This window comes from Xenopus laevis, chromosome 3L (genome assembly GCF_017654675.1).
Source record: "Xenopus laevis strain J_2021 chromosome 3L, Xenopus_laevis_v10.1, whole genome shotgun sequence".
NCBI lineage: Eukaryota > Metazoa > Chordata > Amphibia > Anura > Pipidae > Xenopus > Xenopus laevis.
In genome coordinates this window covers 2,244,037-2,265,998 of record NC_054375.1, presented here as the reverse complement: position 1 = coordinate 2,265,998, position 21,962 = coordinate 2,244,037, and the positions used below count along the sequence as shown (strand labels likewise).

General features: G+C 44.6%; 1 protein-coding gene across 1 annotated transcript; it reads left to right on the top strand.

Moving 5' to 3' along the window:
• The first annotated feature begins 392 nt into the window (after positions 1-392).
• Positions 393-19,007, top strand: stk38l.L (serine/threonine kinase 38 like L homeolog). Its single transcript, XM_041585808.1, has 14 exons — positions 393-550; positions 9,022-9,166; positions 10,135-10,186; positions 12,492-12,614; positions 12,918-13,001; positions 13,668-13,791; positions 13,875-14,029; positions 15,505-15,607; positions 15,689-15,750; positions 15,823-15,940; positions 16,033-16,156; positions 16,393-16,488; positions 16,608-16,699; positions 17,654-19,007. The coding sequence occupies exons 2-14, from the start codon at positions 9,033-9,035 to the stop codon at positions 17,779-17,781; spliced, it is 1,395 nt and encodes a 464-aa protein (XP_041441742.1). The 5' UTR covers positions 393-550; positions 9,022-9,032; the 3' UTR covers positions 17,782-19,007.
• The last annotated feature ends 2,955 nt before the right edge of the window (positions 19,008-21,962 follow it).

Here is a 21,962-nt window from a genome sequence, read left to right as displayed (position 1 = left end):
CCCTGTGCAAAGGAAGTAGAGACAGTCACACGAGTACCCGGAAATACACTCCCCCGTGCAAAGGAAGTAGAGACAGTCACATGAGTACCGGGAAATACATTCCCCCGTGCAAAGGAAGTAGAGACAGTCACACGAGTACCAGGAAATACACTCCCACGTACAAAGGAAGTAGAGACAGTCACACGAGTACCAGGAAATACACTCCCCCATGTGAAAGAGAAGTGAATAACCCAGAAGGACATGACATGATCGTTAGTAACCCAGTTGGTAGCACAGAGTGACAGAGATTGAGTTAGAGAATGATAAAATGTACGTGTCAACTATGACTAATAAAGTTGAGTGATATTTGAATCCAAACTGATCACATTGAGTTGTGTCCCTGTTGGGTGACATCACTTCCTCGCGTGTGTCGTGGGCGTGTCAGGCGGTGGGTGTGCCTCGTCTCACGGTGGGTGTGGTTAGCGGTGCAGGTGCGGAAGCCTCAAGAGAGGTCAGTGTGAGACCGGAGCCTGAGAGCAGCGAGACCGAGGCAGCGGCCAGAGAGTAACAGGTAATGCGCGATATAACACAGTCTGTTCTCTCCTCCCTCTGACTTGTGCTCTACTCTCTCTATCCTGTATATATATATTATACACTGTACTCTACTGACCCTCTCACTCCTACTGTACTCTATACACCTCTGTGCTGTACTCTATACACCATGTTGTATCACTGTGCTGTACTCTATACACCACTGTGCTGTACTCTATACACCACTGTGCTGTACTCTATACACCTCTGTGCTGTACTCTATACACCATGTTGTACCACTGTGCTGTACTCTATACACCATGTTGTACCTCTGTGCTGTACTCTATACACCATGTTGTACCACTGTGCTGTACTCTACACACCATGTTGTACCTCTGTGCTGTACTCTATACACCATGTTGTATCACTGTGCTGTACTCTATACACCATGTTGTACCACTGTGCTGTACTCTACACACCATGTTGTACCTCTGTGCTGTACTCTATACACCATGTTGTACCTCTGTGCTGTACTCTACACACCATGTTGTACCACTGTGCTGTACTCTATACACCATGTTGTATCACTGTGCTGTACTCTATACACCATGTTGTACCACTGTGCTGTACTCTATACACCATGTTGTACCTCTGTGCTGTACTCTATACACCATGTTGTACCTCTGTGCTGTACTCTATACACCATGTTGTATCGCTGTGCTGTACTCTATACACCATGTTGTATCGCTGTGCTGTACTCTATACACCATGTTGTATCGCTGTGCTGTACTCTATACACCACTGTGCTGTACTCTATACACCATGTTGTACCTCTGTGCTGTACTCTATACACCATGTTGTACCTCTGTGCTGTACTCTATACACCATGTTGTACCTCTGTGCTGTACTCTATACACCATGTTGTACCTCTGTGCTGTACTCTATACACCATGTTGTACCTCTGTGCTGTACTCTATACACCATGTTGTACCTCTGTGCTGTACTCTATACACCATGTTGTACCTCTGTGCTGTACTCTATACACCATATTGTATCACTGTGCTGTACTCTATACACCATGTTGTACCACTGTGCTGTACTCTATACACCATGTTGTACCTCTGTGCTGTACTCTATACACCATGTTGTACCTCTGTGCTGTACTCTATACACCATGTTGTACCTCTGTGCTGTACTCTATACACCATGTTGTACCTCTGTGCTGTACTCTATACACCATGTTGTACCTCTGTGCTGTACTCTATACACCATGTTGTACCTCTGTGCTGTACTCTATACACCATGTTGTATCACTGTGCTGTACTCTATACACCATGTTGTACCTCTATGCTGTACTCTATACACCATGTTGTACCACTGTGCTTTACTCTATACACCATGTTGTACCTCTGTGCTGTACTCTATACACCATGTTGTATCACTGTGCTGTACTCTATACACCATGTTGTACCTCTGTGCTGTACTCTATACACCATGTTGTACCACTGTGCTGTACTCTATACACCATGTTGTACCACTGTGCTGTACTCTATACACCATGTTGTACCACTGTGCTGTACTCTATACACCATGTTGTACCACTGTGCTGTACTCTATACACCATGTTGTACCTCTGTGCTGTACTCTATACACCATGTTGTACCTCTGTGCTGTACTCTATACACCATGTTGTATCACTGTGCTGTACTCTATACACCATGTTGTACCTCTGTGCTGTACTCTATACACCATGTTGTACCACTGTGCTGTACTCTATACACCATGTTGTACCACTGTGCTGTACTCTATACACCATGTTGTACCACTGTGCTGTACTCTATACACCATGTTGTACCTCTGTGCTGTACTCTATACACCATGTTGTACCTCTGTGCTGTACTCTATACACCATGTTGTATCACTGTGCTGTACTCTATACACCATGTTGTACCTCTGTGCTGTACTCTATACACCATGTTGTACCTCTGTGCTGTACTCTATACACCATGTTGTATCACTGTGCTGTACTCTATACACCATGTTGTACCTCTGTGCTGTACTCTATACACCATGTTGTACCTCTGTGCTGTACTCTATACACCATGTTGTACCTCTGTGCTGTACTCTATACACCATGTTGTATCACTGTGCTGTACTCTATACACCATGTTGTATCACTGTGCTGTACTCTATACACCATCTTGTACCTCTGTGCTGTACTCTACACACCATGTTGTACCTCTGTGCTGTACTCTATACACCATGTTGTACCTCTGTGCTGTACTCTATACACCATGTTGTACCACTGTGCTTTACTCTATACACCATGTTGTACCTCTGTGCTGTACTCTATAGACCATGTCGTATCACTGTGCTGTACTCTATACACCATGTCGTACCTCTGTGCTGTACTCTATACACCATGTCGTACCTCTGTGCTGTACTCGATACACCATGTCGTACCTCTGTGCTGTACTCTATACACCATGTCGTACCTCTGTGCTGTACTCTATACACCATGTTGTACCTCTGTGCTGTACTCTATACACCATGTTGTACCTCTGTGCTGTACTCTATACACCATGTTGTATCGCTGTGCTGTACTCTATACACCATGTTGTATCGCTGTGCTGTACTCTATACACCACTGTGCTGTACTCTATACACCATGTTGTACCTCTGTGCTGTACTCTATACACCATGTTGTACCTCTGTGCTGTACTCTATACACCATGTTGTACCTCTGTGCTGTACTCTATACACCATGTTGTACCTCTGTGCTGTACTCTATACACCATGTTGTACCTCTGTGCTGTACTCTATACACCATGTTGTACCTCTGTGCTGTACTCTATACACCATGTTGTATCACTGTGCTGTACTCTATACACCATGTTGTACCACTGTGCTGTACTCTATACACCATGTTGTACCTCTGTGCTGTACTCTATACACCATGTTGTACCTCTGTGCTGTACTCTATACACCATGTTGTACCTCTGTGCTGTACTCTATACACCATGTTGTACCTCTGTGCTGTACTCTATACACCATGTTGTACCTCTGTGCTGTACTCTATACACCATGTTGTACCTCTGTGCTGTACTCTATACACCATGTTGTATCACTGTGCTGTACTCTATACACCATGTTGTACCTCTGTGCTGTACTCTATACACCATGTTGTACCACTGTGCTTTACTCTATACACCATGTTGTACCTCTGTGCTGTACTCTATACACCATGTTGTATCACTGTGCTGTACTCTATACACCATGTTGTACCTCTGTGCTGTACTCTATACACCATGTTGTACCACTGTGCTGTACTCTATACACCATGTTGTACCACTGTGCTGTACTCTATACACCATGTTGTACCTCTGTGCTGTACTCTATACACCATGTTGTACCTCTGTGCTGTACTCTATACACCATGTTGTATCACTGTGCTGTACTCTATACACCATGTTGTACCTCTGTGCTGTACTCTATACACCATGTTGTACCTCTGTGCTGTACTCTATACACCATGTTGTATCACTGTGCTGTACTCTATACACCATGTTGTACCTCTGTGCTGTACTCTATACACCATGTTGTACCTCTGTGCTGTACTCTATACACCATGTTGTACCTCTGTGCTGTACTCTATACACCATGTTGTATCACTGTGCTGTACTCTATACACCATGTTGTATCACTGTGCTGTACTCTATACACCATCTTGTACCTCTGTGCTGTACTCTACACACCATGTTGTACCTCTGTGCTGTACTCTATACACCATGTTGTACCTCTATCTCTGTGCTGTACTCTATACACCATGTTGTACCTCTGTGCTGTACTCTATACACCATGTTGTACCTCTGTGCTGTACTCTATACACCATGTTGTACCTCTGTGCTGTACTCTATACACCATGTTGTACCTCTATCACTGTGCTGTACTCTATACACCATGTCGTACCTCTGTGCTGTACTCTATACACCATGTTGTATCACTGTGCTGTACTCTATACACCATGTTGTACCTCTGTGCTGTACTCTATACACCACTGTGCTGTACTCTATACACCATGTAGTACCTCTGTGCTGTACTCTATACACCATGTTGTATCACTGTGCTGTACTCTATACACCATGTTGTATCGCTGTGCTGTACTCTATACACCATGTTCTACCTCTGTGCTGTACTCTATACACCATGTTGTACCGCTGTGCTGTACTCTATACACCATGTTGTACCTCTGTGCTGTACTCTATACACCATGTTGTACCGCTGTGCTGTACTCTATACACCATGTTGTACCGCTGTGCTGTACTCTATACACCATGTTGTACCTCTGTGCTGTACTCTATACACCATGTTGTATCACTGTGCTGTACTCTATACACCATGTTGTATCACTGTGCTGTACTCTATACACCATGTTGTACCTCTGTTCTGTACTCTATACACCATGTTGTACCTCTGTGCTGTACTCTATACACCATGTCGTACCTCTGTGCTGTACTCTATACACCATGTCGTACCTCTGTGCTGTACTCTATACACCATGTTGTACCTCTGTGCTGTACTCTATACACCATGTCGTACCTCTGTGCTGTACTCTATACACCATGTTGTACCTCTGTGCTGTACTCTATACACCATGTTGTACCTCTGTGCTGTACTCTATACACCATGTTGTACCTCTGTGCTATAGTCTATACACCATGTTGTATCACTGTGCTGTACTCTATACACCATGTTGTACCTCTGTGCTGTACTCTATACACCATGTTGTACCTCTGTGCTGTACTCTATACACCATGTTGTACCTCTGTGCTGTACTCTATACACCATGTTGTACCTCTGTGCTATAGTCTATACACCATGTTGTATCACTGTGCTGTACTCTATACACCATGTTGTACCTCTGTGCTGTACTCTATACACCATGTTGTATCGCTGTGCTGTACTCTATACACCATGTTGTATCACTGTGCTGCTTCCCTATAAACTCAGGTGTATTTCATGTGTGTGATTGTAGCTCAGTGTTGTGTTGCCTGTATATGGTTGGGCCGAGCCGCTCCTCTCTGTATTTGCCCAGGGCTACACTTAATCTTCCAGCAAACTAATTGCTCCGTGGGCTCCCAATTCCCTGTGTGTCTGCTGAGGCCCGAGGCAATACAACTGCTTGTAGAGAGACATGGGGCTTGTAGGGGTACAATAGGGGGTGGAGCTTATTGTGTGTGTTTATACATGTGCCCGGGAGCTACTTGTTTAGTTGGACTGTACAGTGAGTGTTGCAGTTGCACCTGATCTTTATCAATGGGATCTGTCTGTGTCCCAGTCTTACTGTACAGGTGACAATAAAGGCACACGGAGACTGTTAGTAGTGAGGACTCTCAGGTGAGCTGGAGTAGTGTAGTGGAGTGGGCTGTGCAGTAAGTTGTACAGTAGGCAGCCCAGTAGTACAATCATGTAGTAGGCCTACAGTAAGTAGTACAGTTGGCAATATAGCAGATAGTACAGTAGGCAGCACAGTAAGTAGTAGAGTAGCAAATTAGGCAGTAGAGTAGTAGAGCAGTACAGTAGGCTGTATGTTAGTACAGTATGTAGTAGAGTAGGCTGTACAGTAAGTAGTAGAGTAGTACATTAGGCAGCAGAGTAGTACAGTAGGCTGTACAGTAAGTAGTAGAGTAGTACATTAGGCAGCAGAGTGGTACAGTAGTAGAGTAGGCTGTACAGTAAGTAGTAGAGTAGTACAATAGGCAGGAGAGTAGTACAGTAGGCTGTACAGTAAGTAGTAGAGTAGTACATTAGGCAGCATAGTTGTACAGTAGTAGAGTAGGCTGTACAGTAAGTAGTAGAGTAGTACATTAGGCAATGGGGTAGTAGAGTAGGCTGTACAGTAAGTAGTAGAGTAGTACATTAGGCAGCACAGTAGGCTGTACAGTAAGTAGCGGAATAGTACAGTAGGTATTACAGTAGTAGAGTCGGCAGCAGAGTAGTAGAGTAGGCTGAACAGTAAATAGTAGATTAGTGCATTACGCAGCAGAGTAGTACAGTAGTAGAGTAGGCTGTACAGTAAGTAGTAGAGTGGTACATTAGGCAGCAGAGTAGTACAGTAGTAGAGTAGGCTGTACATTAAGTAGAGTAGTACATTAAGCAGCAGAGTAGTACAGTAGTAGAGTAGGCTGTACATTAAGTAGTAGAGTAGTACATTAGGCAGCAGAGTAGTACAGTAGTAGAGTAGGCTGTACAGTAAGTAGTAGAGTAGTACAATAGGCAACGGTAGTACAGTAGGCTGTACAGTAAGTAGTAGAGTAGTACAATAGGCAGCAGAGTAGTACAGTAGGCTGTACAGTAAGTAGTAGAGTAGTACAGTAGGCAGCAGAGTAGTAGAGTAGGCTGTACAGTAAGTAGTAGATTAGTACATTAGGCAGCAGCGTATTACAGTAGTAGAGTAGGCTGTACAGTAAGTAGTAGAGTAGTACATAAGGCAGCAGAGTAGTACAGTAGTAGAGTAGGCTGTTCAGTAAGTAGTAGCATAGTACATTAGGTAGCAGAGTAGGCTGGACAGTAAGTAGTGGAATAGTACAGTAGGTAGTACAGTAAGTAGTTGTACAATAAGTAGTAGAGTATGAGTGGCAGCTTCCTGTGAGTGACTGTATGTGAGTATAATAAATATCTTGTGCTGGAGGGACGCTCCCCTGATGCCTGAGGGCCCCAGACTTCCCCCAATACAAGAGAACAATTGGACCCCAGAGAAATGTAAGGGAACTCACTCAACTTGCTTCTCTGACAAAATCTTGGCAATTAACTTCCATTTATATAAAGGAGCAGCTACTCGTTACTTCTCTGTCCCGCGGGATTGAAATTAGTGGATGAGGAGATTAAATATAAAATATAAATAAAGTGGCGGCACATTGGCAGTTTGATTCCTCCCAGATCTTTATCAACAGGTAATATCACCTGTACCTGCTGCTGCTGCTGGATCTGGGGGCGGGGCCTATTGCAGGGACAGCTATTAAAGCTACGGAGTCACAACAGCTGCTGCTTCTGGTTTACTGGACACGATGTACCAGAGAATGATATCAGGGGTCAGGAGGTGCACTTGTGGGGGTGTCTGACCAATAGTAGGGTGGGGGGGAGGGGAGAAGACTGGACTGTTACCCCCCAGAGTTGTGTTTCTTGTGTTTCAATGTCTACATTGTTTCAGGAGTCAGAGACAGACAGACAGACAGACAGACGGCTGTATAGTACAGGCAGTACAGACATGTTAGTTGCTTGGGAGGAGGATCCTACTCACCCCCCACACTTACACCTGGGGGAGACGTTTATATTGAGTCCTGACTGGGGGTCACTGTACAAACAATAGTCTGTGGGGCCCGGGGCCCGGCTCTTGCCCGTTAGTCAGCTGATCAGAACTGAGGGACACTCACTGGGAACCTGCTTATAAAGAAATATTCTCTGCACTTAGAAATTGGGGTTCAGACTCAGTAGCTTCTCACTAGTCACTGCTCCCTGGATCTGACTCAGTAGCCACTCATTTACCCCAAACCCCCAAATCTCTCTTCTCTAGGGGGAAAATAAAGTAACAAAGTGAGTGGGTGCTGCGCATTGTAGATAAGGAAGTGAGTGAGTGCTGCTCGTTGTGGATAAGGAAGTGAGTGAGTGCTGCTCATTGTGGATAAGGAAGTGAGTGAGTGCTGCTCATTGTGGATAAGGAAGTGAGTGAGTGCTGCTCATTGTGGATAAGGAAGTGAGTGAGTGCTGCTCATTGTGGATAAGGAAGTGAGTGAGTGCTGCTCATTGTGGATAAGGAAGTGAGTGAGTGCTGCTCATTGTGGATAAGGAAGTGAGTGAGTGCTGCTCATTGTGGATAAGGAAGTGAGTGGGTGCTGCTCATTGTGGATAAGGAAGTGAGTGAGTGCTGCTCATTGTGGATAAGTGAGTGGGTGCTGCTCATTGTGGATAAGGAAGTGAGTGAGTGCTGCTCATTGTGGATAAGTGAGTGGGTGCTGCTCATTGTGGATAAGGAAGTGAGTGGGTGTTGTCCACAATGAGCAGCACCCACTCGCATATATAGAGAGGTAGAGGAAATGTGTTTAGTGCTGTGTAGGAGAATCAGATGGAATAGAGACATGGGGTGAGTGGTGCAGTTGTGCGTATCTCAGTGTCACGTAACTCAATGATTTAATGTAATATTTGCTCAGCAGCCGGTGGATATTTGGGAGAAATTCTACACCCATGTGGCTGGTCCATTCCCTAATAATCTGTGACACCCTCAGCCTCAACGCTGGGCTTTTTGTAGCACAAATATCCCGGGTGGGTGGGGTGCAGCTTCCCCTGTGATTCGTACAAGTCTGTCCCACGTCTTCCACTATTAAACTTACAAATAAATTCTCTGTGTCTCATTAGTCCCACCACCCCTGCTGGGAGTCTGTTCCCTGTATCTATGTGTAACATTACTTACTCCAGGCTTGTAGCTGACGGAAAGCTGTTTGTGGCTCTTTGCAGGAGTCGTTACTATGGCAATGACGGCGAGTACCCCCACATCTTGTGCCACGAGCTGCCACACCCGGGAGAGAGTGACCGTGGCCAAACTCACACTCGAGACCTTCTACAGTAATCTCATCCTGCAGCACGAGGAGCGAGAGACCCGGTACTGACACCTCTCTATGGGCTCAGGGTTCTTTCATTCAATTCTCTCACTGAACCCCAATGTTTCTATATATCTGTAACCTTGTTATGAGCTAAGGGGGCCCAGTCTGAAGGTCAGTTAGGGGGAGATTTGGGGTGAGTGCTTATTTGTACCCTGGGTACCCCTGGAACTATAGCAGGGTGACACCCCAATGTTTCTATATATCTGTAACCTTGTTATGAGCTAAGGGGGCCCAGTCTGAAGGTCAGTTAGGGGGAGATTTGGGGTGAGTGTTTACTTGTACCCTGGGTACCCCTGGAACTATAGCAGGGTGACACCCCAATGTTTCTATATATCTGTAACCTTGTTATGAGCTAAGGGGGCCCAGTCTGAAGGTCAGTTAGGGGGAGATTTGGGGTGAGTGCTTATTTGTGCCCTGGGTACCCCTGGAACTATAGCAGGGTGACACCCCAATATTTCTATATATCTGTAACCTTGTTATGAGCTAAGGGGGCCCAGTCTGAAGGTCAGTTAGGGGAGATTTGGGGTGAGTGATTATTTGTACCCTGGGTACCCCTGGAACTATAGCAGGTGACACCCCAATGTTTCTATATATCTGTAACCTTGTTATGAGCTAAGGGGGCCCAGTCTGAAGGTCAGTTAGGAGGAGATTTGGGTGAGTGTTTATTTGTACCCTGGGTACCCCTGGAACTATAGCAGGGTGACACCCCAATGTTTCTATATATCTGTAACCTTGTCAGAAGGCAGATCAGGGAAATCTCTGTAACCTCCTGCGCAGAGACGTTTCACATCCACAAAAGATTCAGATTCGCTCTCAGTCCGACTCCTCTGCTCTGTGACTTGAAGCCCCACAGGAGGGCGGTTCCTCCCCATATGTATCAATACACAGATCTGTTCAGTTGGGAGGGTTTAGTGCTGGATACATGTGATACATGTGATACATGTGATATGATGTGTGTGTGTTCCAGGCAGAAGAAGCTGGAGATGGTCATGGACGAGGAGGGGTTAGGAGACGACGAGGCAAGTGATTCGTTTTATTGATACATTTCACTGTTTGAGTTTATTTTAGGAGACCAAAGGATAAAGGCTTGTTTGTTTTTATTCTATCTGCCCCCTAGTGTCCCAGGGTAATATTACACCTCATACTCTCCTTCCTATAATCCTGGTGACTTCAGAAATTCCTAAAGAAGAGGCCGTTTTATTGAAATTAAAAAAAAAAGTTAAAACCTGGAATGTTTTCTATATATTTCCACATTAAAGGGGTGGTTCGCCTTTACCTTAACTTTTAGTATGTTCTAAAAGCTTTTAGTAGAGTGGCTCGTGTTAAGCAACTTTTCAATTGGTCTTCATTTTTTCTTTCCAGCTTTCAAAAGGGGGTCACTGACCCCATCTAAAAAACAAAAGCTCTGCGAGGCTACACATGTATTGTTATTTCTACTTTTTATTCCTCTTCTTTCTATTCAGGCCTCTCCTATTCATAATCCAGTCTCTTATGCAAATTAATGGATGGTTGCTAGGGGAATTTGGAAAAAAAGGGGGTCACTGACCCCATCTAAAAAACAAAAGCTCTGTGAGGCTACACATGTATTGTTATTTCTACTTTTTTATTACCCATTTTTCTATTCAGGCCTCTCCTATTCATATTCCACTCTCTTATGCAAATTAATGGATGGTTGCTAGGGGAATTTGGACCCTAGCAACAAAATTGCTGAAATTGTGAACTGGAGAGCTGCTGAATAAAAAGCTAGATAAGTTAAAAATAATAAAAAATGAAGACCAATTGCAAATTGTCTCAGAATATCCCTCTCTACATCATACTAACCGTTAATTTAAAGGGGAACAACCCCTTTAAAGTAGGGATGCACCGAATCCAGGATTCGGTTCGGGATTCGGCCTTTTTCAGCAGGATTCGGATTCGGCCGAATCCTTCTGCCCGGCCGAACTGCGAATTAGGGGCAAGAGGGAAATTGCGTGACTTTTTGTCACAAAACAAGGAAGTAGTGATGCACCGAATCCAGGATTCGGTTCGGGATTCGGCCTTTTTCAGCAGGATTCGGCCGAATCCTTCTGCCTGGCTGAACTGAATCCGAACCCTAATTTGCATATGCAAATTAGGGGCAGGAGGGAAATTGCGTGACTTTGTCACAAAACAAGGAAGTAGTGATGCACCGAATCCAGGATTCGGTTCGGGATTCGGCCTTTTTCAGCAGGATTCGGCCGAATCCTTCTGCCTGGCTGAACTGAATCCGAACCCTAATTTGCATATGCAAATTAGGGGTGGGAGGGAAATCACGTGACTTTTTGTCAGAAAACGAGGAAGTAAAAAATGTTTTCCCCTTCCCACCCCTAATTTGCATATGCAAATTAGGGTTCGGTATTCGGCCGAATCTTTCACAAAGGGTTCGGCCGAATCCAAAATAGTGGATTCGGTGCATCCCTAGAAGGAAGTAAAAAAAGTTTTCCCCTTCCCACCCCTAATTTGCATATGCAAATTAGGTTTCGGATTCGGTTCAATATTCAGCCGAATCTTTCACGAAGGATTCAGGGGTTCGGCCGAATCTAAAAAAGTGGATTCGGTGCATCCCTACTTTAAAGGGACATAATAATGTAAGTCTAATCAATAAATATAAGAGAAGACGTGTATATACACACATACACACAATGTATTCTCATTAGCTCTATTGTTTGGCTGAAGAGAATGCACTCACCTAGGCAGTAGGTGGCCACAAAAGACAACAGGTAGGTTCTCATTCTCTTGCCATAGACTCCTTCAGTTCACCGTTGATTAATGTAGTCTGCTCCAAGGTCCTGTCCTTAATGGATAAGAAAGCTCAGGCGGCTGGTTTTATTGATGTTTTTAGAATTTGCAGCAGTGCCAGCTTCCAAGGATTTTAGCCTAACGTTTCCTCCGCAGATAAGGATTCACTGCATGCTCCCCCTAGTGGTAGAATAGAGAATCTATTAAATTCGTTTTGGGTTGAGATCTATAAATGAACATACTGGGGAAATAATCACAACCCTACAGTATAGGGGGTATTCCAGCAAGGTCAAGGGGAACCCCAAAAGTGGTCTCACAATAGGGCAGGTGTGACTGGCAGGTTGGGGTGGATCAGGAGCAAAGTTATAGTGAGTTTGGGGAGCATTTGTATATTTTTGTGGCCATATTTGACTTGTAGACAGGGGCCCCAGGTGACTGTTGGGTAAGATCCTACTTAGTAGTATGGAGCCCCAAGGTTACTGATGGTGGCCCTGTGTATGGGACAAAGTCCCATTCGTACTTGTATCGTTGAAATGAAACTAACGATCTGACCGATTGCCCTCACAGAAAAAAATGCGGCGATCGCAACACGCCCGGAAGGAAACGGAGTTCCTGCGGCTGAAGAGGACCCGGCTGGGGCTGGATGATTTCGAGTCGCTGAAAGTGATTGGCCGAGGGGCCTTCGGAGAGGTTGGTGTCTTTCTAACCCACTGCCCCCAAGCGATGATCTGCAGGGGCAAAAAAAACACCTTTAAACTCGTTATCCATATGCTGGTTTAGATTCTCTGCATTGCTGGTTCTGACTCCTCAAACAGTGTAGCAGAAGCCAGCTGATGAATGCACCCGGAGCAGAACCTACTTCAGAACGGGACAGATGCAGACTGCTTTCAGTAGGAGGCCATGTTCCTCCAAATGCCCACACAGTCCCTCCCTAGCTGATTTAGAGAAAGTTCGGATAATGTTTTACATTTCCGATTTTTGGCCCAATTGCAGGTTCGTCTGGTTCAGAAGAAGGACACTGGACACATCTATGCCATGAAGATTCTACGCAAGGCCGACATGCTGGAGAAAGAGCAGGTATATCTGGTCTCTTCAGTAGCTTGTAGTCCAGTAGACTTATCACCACTAGATACTGGGCCTTCCTCCATTAACCTGAAGTCTCGGGGTTCGGTTCTCTATAAGAACATTGTGACTTCTCAATAAAGACTACAGAGATTAACAGACACTTGGTATAACAGGTAGCCCACATCCAGTAGTAAGTCTAGGGCCACAAGTCCGGTTGCTTTAGACTTATCACCACTAGATACCCGGCCTTCCTCCGTTAACCTGAAGTCTAAGTCACAATGTTCTTATAGAGCAGGGATCCCCAACCTTTGGGACCCGTGAGCAACATTCAGAAGTAAAAGGAGTTGTGGAGCAACACAAGCATGAAAAATGTTCTTGGGGTGCCAAAAAAAGTGCTGTGATTGGCCATTTGGTAGCCCCTATGTGGATTGTCAACCTACATTGAGGCTCTGTTTGGCAGTACAGCTGGTTTATGCAACCAAAACTTGCCTTCAAGCCTGGAATTCAAAAATAAGCTCCTGCTTTGAGGCCACTGGGAGCAACATCCAAGGGGTTGGAGAGCAACATGTTGCTCACGAGCTACTGGTTGGGGACCACTGTTATAGAGAGTCCAACCCAAGTGGCTTCTCAATAAAGACTACGGAGATTAACAGACCCTTTGTTCCTCTGATATAACAGGTAGCCCACATCCGAGCAGAGCGGGACGTACTGGTGGAAGCAGACGGGGCCTGGGTCGTTAAGATGTTCTACAGCTTCCAGGATAAGAGGAACCTCTATATGATCATGGAGTTTCTTCCTGGAGGTACAGTCCCACCCGTGGCCTATATCTAACTGTGACTTAGAAACCCTGAATTTTTGGTTATGCCATTTATTTACTTTGCTCAGGGGACATGATGACTTTGCTTATGAAGAAGGACACGCTGACGGAGGAGGCAACGCAGTTTTATATTGCCGAAACTGTCCTTGCTATTGATGCCATTCACCAGCTTGGATTTATCCACAGGGATATAAAGCCGGACAATCTGTTGTTGGATGCTAAGGTACAAGTCCTGCACTCCCCCACTCCCAGTTATCAGTGCTACAGTCGCCCCACAATTCCTGGAGTCCAACCTAAGGAGCCTTGAATCAGGAACTAAAATTAAGGAGCCCCGTTTGCTCCTATAGAAGCACCTAATAGCCTCACTTATTAGACCAAGAACTAAACCTAAGACGCCCACTTTCCCACCAGAGAAATACCCAACTCCTTGAATCAAGAACTAAAACTAAGGAGCCCGTTTGCCCCCATAGAAGCATCCAATAGCCTCACTTCTTAGACCAAGAACTAAACCTAAGGAGCCCACTTTCCCACCAAGCATGAAAAAAAGTCTCTGGGGTTTCAAATAAGGTCTGTGATTGGCTATTTGGTAGCCCCTATGTGGACTGGCAGCCTACAGAAGAATCTGTTTGGTGGTACATCTGGTTTTTATGCAACCAAACAAGCCTGGAATTCAAAAATAAGTGTCTATTTTGAGGCCACTGAGAGCAACATCCAAGGGGTTGGTGAGCAACATGTTGCCAATGAGCTACTGGTTGGGGACCACTGCCTTAGACCAATAACTAAACCTAAGGAGCCCACTCCCCCCCAAGAGAAATACCCAACTCCTTGAATCAATAACTAAAACTAAGGAGCCCCGTTTGCCCCCATAGAAGCACCTAATAGCCTCACTTATTAGACCAAGAACTAAACCTAAGACGCCCACCTTCCCACCAGAGAAATACCCAACTCCTTGAATCAAGAACTAAAACTAAGGAGCCCAGTTTGCCCCCATAGAAGCACCCAACAGCCTAACTCCTTAGACCAAGAACTAAACCTAAGGAGCCCACATTCCCACCAGAGAAATACCCAACTCCTTGAATCAGGGACTTAAACTAAAGAGCCAAGTTTGCCCACCTTAGAAGTACCCTACAACCTAACTCCTTGACTCATCAAAAATGAAAACGAAGAATACCTCGCTTTTTTTCCTATGGAAGTGGCCAACAACCTAGAACTTTTAATTAAATAAGGATCCAAAACGAAGGACCTACTTATCTCCCATACAAATGCCCAAGAACCTAATGTCTTGAATCCGGAACTAAATCTAAGGAGCCTCCTACCCCCCAGAGAAGTGTCCCAACAACCCTACTCCTTGAATCCAGAACTAAATCTAAGGAGCCTCCTACCCCCCAGGGAAGTGTCCCAACAACCCTACTCCTTGAATCCGGAACTAAATCTAAGGTTCCCAGTTTGCCCCAAAGAAGCACCCACAATCTCTTTAGATCAGGAACTAAAACTAAGGAGCCTACTTTCCCACAAAAGAAATACCAAACTCCTTGAATCAATTCAGAAACTATAACTAAGGAGCCCAGTTTGCCCCCATCGAAGTGCCCAACAACGATCTCCTTAGATGAGGAACTTTAGACAGCATGGTATCCCCCAAAAACCATGCATTCAGGTGCTGGGGATCCCCTTTACAATTTATTTTTTTTAAATCTATAGGGCCACATCAAGCTTTCAGATTTCGGCCTCTGCACGGGGCTGAAGAAGGCCCATAGAACCGAGTTTTACCGGAACCTGACCCATAGTCCTCCCAGTGACTTCTGTAAGTAGAGAAGTGGGTTCTGATACTGAGAGGGGGGCTCGTGATGAATTTGATTCTCAAGTTCTTTGTGTTTCACCCCAGCCTTCCAGAACATGAACTCCAAGAGAAAAGCAGAAACGTGGAAGAAAAACCGCCGGCAGCTGGTGGGTACCACGCTCAGTGACGCTTTAATGCGCCAGTTTTGCACGGTGATTGATGGGAATTATTTGTTTCAGGCCTACTCCACAGTCGGGACCCCTGATTACATCGCGCCGGAGGTCTTTGTGCAGACGGGGTACAACAAGCTCTGTGATTGGTGGTCGCTGGGAGTCATAATGTACGAGATGTTAATCGGTAAGTTGCCCATTTGGGAGGGAAGTGAGTTACGGTTTCACTTGACTCCCTTCCTGAAACGTATTCATATCTTTTCCACTGCCTGCACCCAGGGTACCCCCCATTCTGCTCAGAGACTCCCCAGGAAACATACAGGAAAGTGATCAACTGGAAGGAGACCTTGGTCTTTCCTCCCGAGGTGCCGACGTCGGAGAAATCCAAGGATTTAATTCTCAGGTCAGTCCCGGGACAATGGGGTGCAGGTAATTGGCTCCCACAATTAGATTCTCTCGGTCCTCCCAGATATTGTCACTTCTGGGTTTATGATGATGATATAACTTCCCATCTATGATGTCATGGTTTTAAGGCGGCCCTTTGTAGATTCGGATCAGGGTTGCGTGATGGTCTCCCCGATTACCCCCTTCTCTCGGGGACGTCTGAAACTGTAACACACTCCTATAAATGTCACCCAGGTTTTGTACGGACTCCGAAAACCGCATCGGGTCCAACGGCGTGGAGGAAATTAAGAGTCGCCCCTTTTTCGAAGGCGTAGACTGGGGACACATCAGGTACAGTTACAATGTATCCGCATTAAATGCCAACGAATGGGAAACAAAGTTCCCATGGCGACACGAGAATAGATATTCGTATATTTACTCGTTATGTTGTCGGTTTTGTTCGTTTGAAGGGAGCGGCCGGCGGCGATTCCCATCGAAATAAAGAGCATCGACGACACCTCCAATTTCGACGACTTCCCGGAGTCGGACATCTTGCAGCCAGGTACGTTTTGCTGCTTGTATATTCGCTCCTTGCTGGCCAGGGCTGCCATCAGAAATCACGGGGCCCCACACAACAAAATTTTCTGGGCCACCCTTCCCTCAGTATGAAGGCCACACAAGACACAGGCATTAAAACATTAAGTGCCCCCCCTACAAGTTAAAAAAAATAACTTTGGTGCCCAGGCCCCTCCTACAAGTTTTGGTGTCAGGTGGTGGTTAAAGAAAAAAAACATTTGTGGCCAGGCCCCCACACATTTTAAAAATAAACAATGAGCCAGGGCCCCCACACATTTAAAAAAAAAAAAATAGCCAGGGGCACCACACTTTTTTTTAAAAAACAACAATTAGTCAGGGCCCCCACACATTTAAAAAATAAACAATGAGCCAGGGCCCCCACAGATTTAAAAAAAAAAAAAACAATTAGCCAGGGCCCCCACAGATTTAAAAAAAAAAAAACAATTAGCCAGGGCCCCCACACATTAAAAAAAAAAAAAAAAAATAGCAAAGGACCCCCACACATTTAAAAAAAACTATTAGCCAGGGCCCCCATACATTTAAAAAAAATAAATAAACAATTGGTCAGGGCCCACAGTTATCTTCAGTTTCTTGTGCTCTGATTCGCCAGTGAAATGTAAGTCCCAGTAAACCCGCATGGTGATTGGTTAAAGTAGAGGGGAGGTTCAAACTTCTCCCAACCAATCCGCATGTGGCTTTACCGGGACTTACATTTCATGGCGAATCAGAACACAAGAAGCCAGTCATTGGAGCTCTGATGCAGGGGCCCGGCTGTGCAAGTAAATGCAGCACGGCCGGGCCCCCCTTAACTCCCAAAACCACCAGGGCCCGGGACAACAGTCCCCCCCTGTACCCCCCTGATGGCGGCCCTGTTGCTGGCCAATGGGAAGCCTCCCTGTAGCATCAGTACTCATTGAGTATCATCGTCTTTTTGTTTCAGCGCCGAACCCACCAGAGACCGACTACAAGTCCAAAGACTGGGTCTTCCTCAATTACACGTACAAGAGGTTCGAAGGTCTGACGCAGCGGGGGTCGATCCCTTCCTACATGAAATCCGGGAAGCTATGAGCAGCGAAACTCCTCCCCCCCTACCATCCCCGAACATAAACCGTTACTCAGGTATCCGCAGAGAACACGTCAATGAAATGTATTCTAGACTCGTGTCCCGGAGGAAATTCTGCAGGATTAGGATTTCGGACGACTACAGGAAACAGCTGGCAGCGCCGGCGACTATTCCCCTCCCTCTTCCTGGTTTTTTTTTTTTAATTTTTTTTTTTTGGAGAGAAAAAACTCAATTTTGATTCTACCGGAATGTGTGCGTCTGTATCAGATTTCTGGCTGTCTCTCTGTGAGCGTTACAGGTCATTTGGATTTGTGTAATATGGCCAGTAGGTTAATGTGGCCTTTAAATGGTCAATACTGGGAGCCTGGGAGGCATCATGTCTGTTGGGAGGAAATGTACTGGGTTATATTGTTACTTTATCTATGTGTCTGATCATATTCTTATTTATTCTGCCCCAATCATTCTTCTTTTCATTATTATTTATTAATTGAGTAGTAGCGAGCGATTAGCATAAACCCCACCCCCTAGTAGAGAGTGATTATCATAAACTCCACCCCTAGTAGCGAAAGATTATTATAAACTACACCCCTAGTAGAGATCGATTAGCATAAACCCCCACTCCTAATAGTGAGCGAATAGCATAAACCCCACACCTAGTAGTGAGCTATTAGCATAAACCCCACCCCTAGTAGTGAGCTATTAGCATAAACCCCACCCCTAGTAGTGAGCTATTCGCATAAACCCCACCCCTAGTAGTGAGCTATTCGCATAAACCCCACCCCTAGCAGAGATCGATTATCATAAACCCCCACTCCTAATAGTGAGCGAATAGCATAAACCCCCACTCCTAATAGTGAGCGAATAGCATAAACCCCACTCCTAGTAGTGAGCGAATAGCATAAACCCCACCCCTAGTAGTGAGCTATTAGCATAAACTCCACCCTAGCAGAGATCGATTATCATAAACCCCACTCCTAATAGTGAGCGAATAGCATAAACCCCACCCCTAGTAGTGAGCTATTAGCATAAACCCCACCCCTAGCAGAGATCGATTATCATAAACCCCACTCCTAGTAGTGAGCGAATCGCATAAACCCCACCCCTAGTAGTGAGCTATTAGCATAAACCCCACCCCTAGTAGTGAGCTATTAGCATAAACCCCACCCCTAGCAGAGATCGATTATCATAAACCCCACCCCTAGTAGTGAGAAAATAGCATAAACCCGACCCCTAGTAGCAAATGATTAGTATAAACCCCACCCCCACCAGTTAGTTATTCGCATTAACCCTTCCCCTCCTAATAGGCTGATATGTCTAGTGGGGGAAATGAGGGTGTCACATGACCTTGTGTTACTTGCAGTAAAGTAGATGATTTTAGCATTATTAAAGGGAAAGTAATAATGTGTAAAAGCAAAGCACTTACATGTATGGATTCAATTGATTAATGGCCCAGAATCTGAAGCCAAACGTCTGCCTATTGGTACCAGTCCTAGGAGGTAAATCATGAGTCTTTATTTACTGTCATGTTCAGCGCTGGTTCTGTACAGAGGGGGTTTCTCACTGTCCTGCCCTCTCCCACGTCCCACCCGTAACACAGAGTCGGGAGAGCACAAAGCAAACAGGGAAGAAACAGGGAGGAGGTTTTTAGACTTAAATCAGAACATTTACTAATCAAGTATTTTCCTTTAATGTTGTAAATGATTTGATTCTATAACACTAGATGATAAAGATGGATTCTACTGATACAATGTGACTATGAAACTGCCTATAATCTGCACTTAAAGGGAAACTATACCAACTGCCATATAGTACAGTAGGAGGATATAGCGTATTGTGTGCCCAGAACATTCCTTCTCTGTATATTTGTATTTATACATATGGGAGGAGGAGGTGCCATATTGATTCCCTTAGACAGTACAGTATGAGGGTATAGCTTATTGTGTGTCCAGAACATTCCTTCTCTGTATATTTGTATTTATACATACGGGAGGAGGAGGTGCCATATTGATTCCCTTAGACAGTACAGTATGAGGGTATAGCTTATTGTGTGCCCAGAACATTCCTTCTCTGTATATTTGTATTTATACATATGGGAGGAGGAGGTGCCATATTGATTCCCTTAGACAGTACAGTATGAGGGTATAGCTTATTGTGTGCCCAGAACATTCCTTCTCTGTATATTTGTATTTATACATATGGGAGGAGGAGGTGCCATATTGATTCCCTTAGACAGTACAGTATGAGGGTATAGCTTATTGTGTGCCCAGAACATTCCTTCTCTGTATATTTGTATTTATACATATGGGAGGAGGAGGTGCCATATTGATTCCCTTAGACAGTACAGTATGAGGGTATAGCTTATTGTTTGCCCAGAACATTCCTTCTCTGTATATTTGTATTTATACATATGGGAGGAGGAGGTGCCATATTGATTCCCTTAGACAGTACAGTATGAGGGTATAGCTTATTGTGTGCCCAGAACATTCTCTGTATATTTGGAGATAGGCAACAGTATGGCAGCTCCCTATGGGACACTACTTTATGGTATATTTTCCTTTTAAGCCTCTCTGATGGCGGCGAGTCAAGTTCTCTAATTCAGCTCCACTCTCTGAAGTCGGGGCAGTAAAGTAAATAATACTTGAGCATTAAGGAGTTATAATTAATATATTTGATTGTGTGAATAGAATTTATTTGATTAATGAATTCGCTTCTATATCTATAATGGAGCAATATAATATAATATAATAATATAATATAATTGGGGGACTCTCAGCCGCCTCCTGTTCACTACTTCTCTGGTTCTGACTCATGAAACAATGTAGCAGAGATGAGATCTCCTCCAGGTCTGCTAATCATTGGCTGCTTGTGCTCCATTGTTTCAGTTCAGGGAGAGACGGGTTCATTTCACTGCCCAGTTCAGACCTGTCAGCCCAGTGATTGGCAGGTGCCGGGAGTTGCTCGTTCTTATGTGGGCAGTGGGGTTTCTCCCAGCTTCTTCAAGGGCAAGTAACACCAATCTGAAAATAATTCTTTGCTTCCGAATTGAACCCCAGCAACCGGATAACTGCTGGACAAAAAGTTACATCATTTACAAACAGACCAATTGCAAATTTTCTCCGAATATCACTGGCTGCACCGTACGGTAAGTTCAATTAAAGGACAACTAGTCCAGGTTTGCCTGGTAATAAATGCCTCACCCTCTTACTAAATGTATTTAACCCCTGCCTGCCGGTGTCAATTGCATTGTGGGAGAATGAGATCACGATGAAACTGTATAAATAAGTCTGATTCATATAATTGCCTGAAAGGCTCTGACCTTCATCTCACCCTCCTCTTCCTCATCTGTGATCATTTTATATTGGGGTCAATGTGTTTTGTTTTAATTTCGATTGTTTGAGATCTGTTGTGTGAATCGAGTAATGAGACTGTTTTAGTTACGACTGCCGCTATGTATAAATATATAGATTTAATAAAATCATTGTTACACATGTATCATTCACTCTGTGTCTCTATCTCTTTCTACTGATACTAATATGTAGGTGTAATTGTATAGCAAGTGAGGTATTCCCTGTACTAAGCACAATTCAGCAGGAACAGCCACTAAGTTTGCTCATAGTCTGTATAGAGAGATCCCATAAAACTATGGTACATAGGTATTCCCTGTACTAAGCACAATTCAGCAGGAACATCCCCTAAGTTTGCTCATAGTCTGTACAGAGAGATCCCATAAAACTATGGTACATAGGTATTCCCTGTACTAAGCACAATTCAGCAGGAACAGTCCCTAAGTTTGCTCATAGTCTGTACAGAGAGATCCCATAAAACTATGGCAGTATAGGTATTCCCTGTACTAAGCACAATTCAGCAGGAACAGTCCCTAAGTTTGCTCATAGTCTGTACAGAGAGATCCCATAAAACTATGGCAGCATAGGTATTCCCTGTACTAAGCACAATTCAGCAGGAACAGTCCCCTAAGTTTGCTCATAGTCTGTACAGAGAGATCCCATAAAACTATGGTACATAGGTATTCCTCTGTACTAAGCACAATTCAGCAGGAACAGTCCTTAAGTTTGCTCATAGTCTGTACAGAGAGATCCCATAAAACTATGACAGCATAGGTATTCCCTGTACTAAGCACAATTCAGCAGGAACAGTCCCTAAGTTTGCTCATAGTCTGTACAGAGAG